The sequence below is a fragment of the Taurulus bubalis genome, assembly GCF_910589615.1.
Source record: "Taurulus bubalis genome assembly, chromosome: 21".
NCBI lineage: Eukaryota > Metazoa > Chordata > Actinopteri > Perciformes > Cottidae > Taurulus > Taurulus bubalis.
In genome coordinates, this window is record NC_136609.1 from 1,605,332 (window position 1) to 1,616,022 (window position 10,691).

The 10,691-nt window shown below is 44.9% G+C and overlaps 1 protein-coding gene across 1 annotated transcript; it reads left to right on the forward strand.

The window, feature by feature from the left end:
• Positions 1–8,310: 8,310 nt before the first annotated feature.
• LOC306752956 (uncharacterized protein) lies at positions 8,311–10,344 on the forward strand (the record flags this gene model as incomplete). The annotated part of the gene is made up of 2 exons (XM_079236789.1): positions 8,311–8,422; positions 9,269–10,344. The coding sequence occupies 2 exons, from the start codon at positions 8,311–8,313 to the stop codon at positions 10,342–10,344; spliced, it is 1,188 nt and encodes a 395-aa protein (XP_079092915.1).
• Between the last annotated feature and the right edge of the window lie 347 nt (positions 10,345–10,691).

Sequence of the window (10,691 nt, forward strand, 5' to 3'; positions counted from 1 at the left end):
ATAGTCGTAGTAGTAGCAGTATTAATAGTAGTAGTAGTTTACTAGTAGTTGTTGTTGTTGAGCTCAACATTGATTAACAATCGGATGAAATGATGATGATGATGAAGACCAATCTAAGCGCTGATTTAAGGATGACGGTTTCAGCAGCCAGAGCAGCCATGTTGGATGTGAGGAGGGGCGTGAAGGAGCCGCCACCTGTCACACACATACACACACACACACACACACACACATACACGCACACACACACACACACATACACACACACACACACGCACACACACACACACACACACACACCTCTGTCACACACACATCCACACACACACATACACACCTGTCACACACACATTCACACACCCACACACACACACACACACACACACCTGTCACACACACATACACACACATACACACACACACATAGACACACACCTGCAGGTCTCACTCCTCGGCTCCCAGAGGTCATGTCAACAAAGGTTCTGTAAAACATTTGAATTTTCTTTATTGGTCAGAGGTGTGAGGGACAGCGAGCGATGATTGACAGCTGAAGGGCGGGACCTGTGTGTGTGTGTGTGTGTGTGTGTGTGTGTGTGTGTGTGTGTGTATGTGTGTGTGTGTGTGTGTGTGTGTGTATGTGTGTGTGTGTGTGTGTGTGTGTAAAATGTTTAACACACACAGAGTAAAAGTATGTTTTTTTATTTTTTATTACCCTTTATTTTGGTCTAAATATGTATTTAAAAACTAAATCCATCCTACGTACAATAATGTTTAAAATAATGTCAGAATCAGGATACTACTAGTATGTACTACTACTCCTGATACTACCACTATTACTCCTGATACTACCACTATTACTCCTGATACTACCACTATTACTCCTGATACTACCACTATTACTCCTGATACTACCACTATTACTCCTGATACTACCACTATTACTCCTGATACTACCACTACTACTCCTGATACTACCACTATTACTCCTGATACTACCACTATTACTCCTGATACTACCACTATTACTCCTGATACTACCACTATTACTCCTGATACTACCACTATTACTCCTGATACTACCACTATTACTCCTGATACTACCACTATTACTCCTGATACTACCACTACTACTACTACTCCTACTCCTGATACTACCACTACTACTACTACTCCTACTCCTGATACTACCACTACTACTACTACTACTCCTGATACTACCACTACTACTACTACTACTACTCCTGATACTACCACTACTACTACTACTACTACTACTACTACTACTGATACTACCACTACTACTCCTGATACTACCACTACTACTACTACTACTACTACTACTACTACTCCTGATACTACCACTACTACTACAACTACTCCTGATACTACCACTACTACTACTACTACTACTACTACTACTACTCCTGATACTACCACTACTACCACTACTACTCCTGATACTACCACTACTACTCCTGATACTACCACTACTACTACTACTACTACTACTACTACTACTACTCCTGATACTACCACTACTACCACTACTACTCCTGATACTACCACTACTACTCCTGATACTACCACTACTACTACTACTACTACATCTACTACAACTACTACTCCTGATACTACCACTATTACTCCTGATACTACCACTACTACTACTACTCCTGATACTACCACTATTACTCCTGATACTACCACTACTACTACTGCTACTACTCCTGATACTACCACTATTACTCCTGATACTACCACTACTACTACTAATACTACTCCTGATACTACCACTACTACTCCTGATACTACCACTACTACTACTACTACTACTACTACAACTACTACTCCTGATACTACCACTATTACTCCTGATACTACCACTACTACTACTACTACTCCTGATACTACCACTACTACTCCTGATACTACCACTACTACTACTACTACTACTACTACTACTACTACAACTACTACTCCTGATACTACCACTATTACTCCTGATACTACCACTACTACTACTACTACTCCTGATACTACCACTACTACTCCTGATACTACCACTACTACTACTACTACTACTACTACTACTACTACTACTACAACTACTACTCCTGATACTACCACTATTACTCCTGATACTACCACTACTACTACTCCTGATACTACCACTACTACTCCTGATACTACCACTACTACTCCTGATACTACCACTACTACTACTACTCCTGATACTACCACTACTACTACTACTACTCCTGATACTACCACTACTACTCCTAATACTACCACTACTACTACTACTACTACTCCTGATACTACCACTACTACTCCTGATACTACCACTACTACTACTACTACTACTCCTGATACTACCACTACTACTACTACTACTACTACTACTACTACTACCCCTGATACTACCACTACTACTACTACCACTACTACTACCACTCCTGATACTACCACTACTACTCCTGATACTACCACTACTACTACTACTACTACTACTACTACTACTCCTAATACTACTACTACTACTACTACCACTCCTGATACTACCACTACTACTCCTGATACTACCACTACTACTCCTGATACTACCACTACTACTACTACTACTACTACTACTACTCCTGATACTACTACTACTACTACTACCACTCCTGATACTACCACTACTACTCCTGATACTACCACTACCACTCCTGATACTACCACTACTACTCCTGATACTACCACTACTACACACTCATGTTGCATTTCAGACAGACCTGCTTCGCCCCCTGCTGGCTGCTTTGAGTACTGCTCATAGTCTGACTGATGACATCACAGGTGAGACAAGCTGATATAATTACATTAAAATATGAAGGTCTGTATATTATTAAAAAGTATTTATATATATTTATATTTATATATTTATATTATATATATATATATATATATTATATTATATATATATATATATATATATATATATATGAAAACGTATTAGTTGATTCGTTGTTAGATTGAAAACATGCTTTTCTCTGTTCATTGTACATTTGAAATCTTTGACTTTTGAACCGTCATTTTGGGATTTTTTATTATTTCCTGACATTTAGCTGACAGAAGAATTAACCAGTGAATGGAGGAAATAATCGGTTATGATTGTAATCGTCAGTAAAGCTTTAGTTTATATTTCTCATCTCAAATATACAAAGACAGACGGAAATAAAGAATAAAAGTGAGATGAAGACTTACATGTAGGGAACATGAGGTAATCCCTGAAGAACACGGATTAACGATTATCGTCTTCATGTCGGGGCTTCACTGTCTCACTAATCCTGCTGCTGCTGCCGGGGTCAGACTGTGTATAAGTACACATAGTACACACAGTATCTGTCGTTCACACACCAGAACTCCCTCTAAAGATGATAGATTATCTCTGAGATTATGATATCTGTGACCCACAAATTATTAAAACCACCACAGAAGAAGTAGAAGTATGTGTTCTTATGTGTACTTAACAGTACCACCAGCAGTAGGAGTAGTGGAGTGAGTAGTATTATTAGCAATACAGGGAATAGCTGTAGTAGCAGTACTCACAGTAGAGGTACTAGTTGAAGAGTGTAGAAGAGTAGTAGAAGTAGTGGTAGTAATTGTAACAGTAGCACACCAAGTAGTAATGGCAGGAATACTAGTGGTACTATGTACTGTAGTAGCAGTAGGACTATAGTTGTACTAGAAGTATTAGCAACAGAAGAAGTAGAGGAAGTACTAGTTGTAGTGCTAGTAGCAGTATACTATCAATTACAACTAGCAGTAGGAGTAGTAGAGGTACTGTAGTAATAGTATTAATAGTAGTACAATCATTAGTAGTAGTTGTAGAGGTGGTTGTTTAAGTAAAAATACACATAACGTTGTACTACCAGTAGTACTAGCTAAGCAGCACAGGTGGTAGTGGTAGTAGAAAGGTGGTACTACTGTAGCAGTAGCAGTAGAACTGTACTTGTACTATAAGTACTGGTGTTAGCAGTAGATGAAGTACAGTTGGTAGCAGAAAGGTGGTACTACTGTATAGCAGTAGTTGTAATGAGTTTGTACAAGAGGTACTTTAAGAAGTAGAGATAGCATTAGATTAAGTACATGTGGTAGTAGTGGAATCAGGAGAGTAACAGCAGTATGTTGTGTTTTTATAAATATATGAAACATAATTCATGTAAATATCATAATTACAGTAAAACCAACAGGTGTCAGCAGGTACAGGTGCAGGTACAGGTACAGGTACAGGTACAGGTGTAGGTACAGGTACAGGTGCAGGTGCAGATACAGGTACAGGTGCAGGTGCAGGTACAGGTACAGGTGCAGATACAGGTACAGGTACAGGTGCAGGTACAGGTGCAGGTACAGGTACAGGTGCAGGTACAGGTGCAGGTACAGGTGCAGGTACAGGTACTCATCAAGGTGAACATGAACAGGTGAAGAAGATCAAAGGCTGTGAAACTGGATCCTGCTGCTCTGTCCATCACGACTTCTGCTCAGCCTGAAGGACACTCACCTGTTCACCTGTTCACCTGCTCACCTGTTCACCTGCTCACCTGCTCACCCGTTCACGCTCCTTTACAATCAGCAGATGAAGAACGAGCGGCAGCAGTGGACGCCGCCGTGCCGGAAAAGAAGAAGAAGAAAAGGAGAAGAAGAAGAAGAAGACATTGGTCACACAGGTGATCATATTAATGATTAAATACACATTACTGCTACCTCTACTTCTATTACTAGTACCTCTAGGACAACTTATATATAATAAAAGCAACATTACTGTAAAAAAACATTACATATTCTTGTTGAAAGCATTTAAACCTTTATGACATAATAATAATAATTATAATAATAATTCCTCAGAAATCTACTTTATTTTCTACTTGTATTGCTGTGTTTTTACTTCCTGGTAGAAGTGCTTTTACTGTATATACTTTGTATATAATGTAACTAAACTAATATTTTGCACTAGAGCAGCATTTGGTGCTCTGCTTCCTCGTGAGTGGAGGTGTAGGACGGAGGTCTATCAGGGATTTGAGCGCATTAGAGTAATCTTCCTCTCTGGGAGCAACAGATCTTCATCCTCTTCATCCTCCTCATCCTCCAGATGAGAAGACAGAACATCTGTCGGTGAGGAGCTTCCGAGAACAACACCTTCACTCTTTCTCTTGTCTTTATTTCTTTTAGCCGCTGATTCGTCGTTCTTAATCCATCAAATCCCAGCCGGCGCTGACCTCTGACCTGTGTGCTGCTGTCAGGAGGAGGAAGCTTAAATCATACAGGTGCGTTACAGGTGTGTTACAGGTGGTGCGTTAGCATTACAGGTATGTTACAGGTGCATTACAGGTGGTGCGATATAGGTGGTGCGTTACAGGTGTGTTACAGGTGGTGCATTACAGGTGGTGCGTTGCAGGTGGTGCGTTGCAGGGGCGTTACAGGTGTGTTACAGGTGGTGCGTTACAGGTGGTGCGTTACAGGTGATGCGTTATAGGTTGTGCGTTATAGGTGGTGCGTTAGCGTTACAGGTGCTGCGTTAGCGTTACAGGTGGTGCATTACAGGTGGTGCATTACAGGTTATGCGTTACAGGTGGTGCATTATAGGTGTGTTACAGGTGTGTTACAGGTGCGTTACAGGTGGTGCATTATAGGTGCTTTACATGTGCGTTACAGGTGGTGCGTTAGTGTTACAGGTGCGTTACAAGGTGGTGCATTATAGGTGCGTTACAGGTGGTGCGTTACAGGGGCGTTACAGGTGTGTTACAGGTGATGCGTTAGCGTTACAGGGGCGTTACAGGTGCGTTACAGGTGATGCGTTAGCATTACAGGTGCGTTACAGGTGCGTTACAGGTGGTGCGTTAGCGTTACAGGTGGTGCGTTAGCGTTACAGGTGGTCCGTTAGCGTTACAGGTGGTGCGTTACAGGTTGTGCGTTACAGGTGGTGCATTATAGGTGTGTTACAGGTGCGTTACAGGTGGTGCATTATAGGTGCTTTACATGTGCGTTACAGGTGCGTTAGTGTTACAGGTGCGTTACAAGGTGGTGCGTTACAGGTGGTGTGTTACAGGTGGTGCGTTACAGGTGCGTTACAGGTGGTGTGTTACAGGTTGTGTTACAGGTTGTGCGTTACAGGTGGTGCGTTAGCGTTACAGGTGGTGCGTTACAGGTGGTGTGTTACAGGTGGGTGCGTTACAGGTTGTGCCTTACATGTGCGTTGCAGGTGGTGCGTTACAGGTGGTGCGTTACAGGTGGTGCGTTACAGGTGGTGCGTTAGCGTTGCAGGTGGTGCGTTACAGGTGGTGCGTTAGCGTTTCAGGTGGTGCGTTACAGGTGGTGCGTTACAGGTGGTGCGTTATAGGTGCATTACAGGTGGTGCGTTACAGGTGGTGTGTTACAGGTGGTGTGTTACAGGTGGTGCGTTACAGGTGCGTTACAGGTGGTGTGTTACAGGTTGTGCGTTACATGTGCGTTACAGGTGGTGCGTTACAGGTGGTGCGTTAGCGTTACAGGTAGTGCGTTACAGGTGGTGCGTTACAGGTGGTGTGTTAAAGGTGGTGCGTTACAAGTTGTGCCTTACATGTGCGTTACAGGTGGTGCGTTACAGGTGGTGCATTACAGGTGGTGCGTTACAGGTGGTGTGTTACAGGTGGTGCGTTACAGGTGCATACAGGTGGTGTGTTACAGGTTGTGCGTTACATGTGCGTTACAGGTGGTGTGTTAGCGTTACAGGTGGTGAGTTACAGGTGGTGCGTTACAGGTGGTGTGTTAAAGGTGGTGAGTTGCACGTTGTGCCTTACATGTGCGTTACAGGTGGTGCGTTACAGGTGGTGCGTTACAGGTGGTGCGTTATAGGTGGTGTGTTAAAGGTGGTGAGTTGCACGTTGTGCCTTACATGTGCGTTACAGGTGGTGCGTTACAGGTGGTGCGTTACAGGTGGTGCGTTATAGGTGGTGCGTTACAGGTGGTGCGTTATAGGTGCATTACAGGTGGTGCGTTACAGGTGGTGTGTTACAGGTGGTGCGTTACAGGTGCATACAGGTGGTGTGTTACAGGTGGTGCGTTACATGTGCGTTACAGGTGGTGCGTTAGCATTACAAGTGGTGCGTTATAGGTTGTGCGTTACATGTGCGTTACAGGTGGTGCGTTAGCGTTACAGGTGGTGCGTTGCATGTGCGTTACAGGTAGTGCGTTGCATGTGCGTTAGAGGTGGTGCGTTAGCGTTACAGGTGGTGCGTTACAGGTGGTGCGTTACAGGTGGTGCGTTACAGGTGCATTACAGGTGGTGCATTACAGGTGGTGTGTTATAGGTGGTGCGTTAGCATTACAGCTGTGTTACAGGTGCGTTACAGGTGGTGCGTTAGCGTTACAGGTTGTGCGTTACATGTGCGTTACAGGTGGTGCGTTAGCATTACAAGATGTGCGTTATAGGTTGTGCGTTACATGTGCGTTACAGGTGGTGCGCTAGCGTTACAGGTGGTGCGTTGCATGTGCGTTAGAGGTGGTGCGTTAGCGTTACAGGTGGTGCGTTACAGGTGGTGCGTTACAGGTGGTGCGTTACAGGTGGTGCGTTACAGGTGCATTACATGTGGTGCATTACAGGTGGTGTGTTACAGGTGGTGCGTTAGCGTTACAGCTGTGTTACAGGTGCGTTACAGGTGGTGCGTTACAGTTGTCAGACAGACAACGACAATTCAAAATGTTCTTTTCTTCAGTTTTATTTTCTATTTAAGTGGAAACAAAAAAATAATTGGGATGAAAAAAAATATAGAAATGACAGAAGTGCTTAAAAAAACTAAACGATACAAAAAGATAACAATACATGTTTACAACCTAAATATAATAAATAAAGGATCAATAAGAAAATAAAGTTTAACAACCTAAAAACAGTAGCAAATAAAAAGCTAGAAAGAGTCTCTAAACCATTCTTTAAAGATTATATAGATCTATAAATAAACCTGGAGATAAACACCCTTCCTTCCGCATGCAATCAATCCGATCCGTCCAGACCTCATAATTCCCGGCTCTGTGGCCCAGTTTGGCTTAAAGCCCCCCACACACACACACACACATACGCAGACACACACACACACACACACACACACACACACACACACACACACACACACAGCCACCGCTGCCTGGTGAATAATTGACGCGCTCCATCCTCCGCGTCTCTTTCCATCACTCCGTCTCTTTGTGTTGTCGCTCGTCGACTCTCCGGCCCGTGACCTCCCTCCCTCCCTCGCCTCCTCATGTCCTCCCTCGCTTCCTCATGTCCTCCCTCGCTTCCTCATGTCCTCCCTCGCCTCCTCATGTCCCGCCTCCACCTCCACCTGGCGCCGGCTGCGTGTTGACGACCGTCAGCAGGTGAAGCGGACGGAGACAAAAACAGGAGCAGCTGCCGGTAAGACCCGACCTCGAACACTTCAGTTAAACGTAGTAATAATACTCCTCAATAACACCAGAATCAACGTGTAATAAAACCTCTTTCAGTTGGTTTTATTGATACAGTGAAGATATTACCTGTGATGCTGCAAGCTGTTAAAAGATTTACTTTACAGACAGTATATAGAGCTTTCTGTTCCTCAGACTTTAACATTATTTCTCGCAACTATTTGAAACCAATAAGAAAATAAGGTGCTGCAACTGTGAGGTTTATTTATTTATTGTCTTTTGATTCTGGATCGCTGATGTTTGTTGTGACGTAGAAACTGAGCTTCTTCTTTTTAGCAAATGCAGCTCGCAATTATTTAAATTTGTATGCACCTTTTGCTCCATTTAATCAGGAGGTAAGAGAGTTCATTCATGACTTATTTGGTGTGTAAACTGGTCGCTGTGCAGGGTTCTGGAAAAAGTCATGGAATTTTAAACTGGTTATTTCCAGGCCTGGAAAAAGTCCTTGGAAAAAATAAAATCCCAAAAGTTTAGTAAAAGTCATGTAAATGTGTTGTATTCATGTCGTTCATTTACGCTGAGTTTGAAATAATGAATATGCTTTTAAAAGAAAGACTCAAAATATAAGCAGGCATACATACAGGCATCTATATAAATGTTTATTCTTTTAATCAAACTATTGTCTCATTCATTTGTGTCATTTAAGGTTTACTGTATGCTTTGTATTCTCATTGTTAGTTTAAATACTACATTTACGCACTTTTTACTGTTTACACCCAGATTTCACTAAATGTTTGTCATGAAAAAGTCAGAATGTGTGTGAATCTGTGTGTGAACCCTGTATCTCTGGTTCCAGAGCTCTGCGCCATGAGGGAGCTGCTGGTCCTGCTGCTGGTGGCCTCCTCGTCCTGCAGGTCTCGCAGCAGCTGGTGTGAGAGCGGCTGCGAGTGTCGAGGAGATCTGAAGTTCACCATCTGCTCCCGGGCGCTCTTCAGCCGGCTGCCCGGCAGAGTGCCGCCCAACACGGAGCTGCTGGACCTGTCCGACAACCACATCTCCGTGATCCCCGAGCGCTCCTTCGGCCGGAACCGCAAGCTGCGCTTCCTGCTGCTGCAGAACAACAACGTCAGCGTGGTGGAGGACGGCGGCTTCTCTCAGATGGAGTTCCTGCAGAAGCTGGACCTGAGCGGGAACCGGATCTCTTCCCTAGGCGAGGGCTTCTCCGTGGGCCTGGCCCTGCTGCGTGAGCTGCAGCTCGCCCACAACCGCCTGGCCGGCCTGGACGGCCGCAGCTTCCTGCACCTGGACGGCCTCCAGCGGCTGAACCTGAGCAGCAACGCCATCCGCAGCATCCAGCCGAGGGCCTTCTCCTCCATGAGCAGCCTGCGGCAGCTGCACCTGCAGCACAACCGGCTGCGCTCGCTGCGGAGCGGCACCTTCTCCATGCTGCGCTCCCTGGAGGTGCTCGACCTGGCCGGGAACCAGATCGCCGCCATGGAGGCGTCCGTCTTCACGCCGCTCACCGGCATGACGTTGCTCAACCTGGCCGACAACCGCATGTCAGCCGTCTACTTCAAGACCTTCCTCGGCATCCGCGCCTACGGCACCCACGTCCTGCTGCGGGAGAACCCCTGGCACTGCGACTGCGACCTGCAGAGAGTCTTCCGGAAGCTGCGCAGCGTCCAGCGGCTCTTCCTGGACGACTACTACAACCTGACCTGCCGGGAGCCGGAGGCCCTCAGGGACTACCGGCTGACGGACGTGGACGCCGAGCTGTGCCTCGCCGAGACCGTCACCGTGCTCGTCATCACCGGCACCGTGGCCGTCACCGTGCTGGCCGCGCTGCTGATGGGCGAGAGGAAGAGGAAGAGGGAGAAGAAGGGGAAGCACTGGACGCAGCGGGGGGAGTTCTCGGACGAGTCGGACTACTGAGCCCGACCTTCAGCATGACCTCCTACACGCTCTTTATCGTCTCATGAGAGAGACCGATGCAGTCGCCTGGAAGACAGAATGCTGTCATTTAATCTCTCTAATGAGAAAATAAAGAGCGTGTAGGAAAGAGGTTCAGGTTCAGTTTCCCAAAAAAGATGTATTTAAAGCGCTATGTAGGGAATTCATGTTTATTTTCTCATCTTTACAATTATAATTATAATTACAGTGTATTTTCAATGTTCCTGATGTGACTCCAATTTTTAGAAAAGCGTTAAATTGCATTGTTGTGACATTTTATTGTCAAAAACATTGTATTTAAGATCCACTTTTGCCCATATTTTCGACAC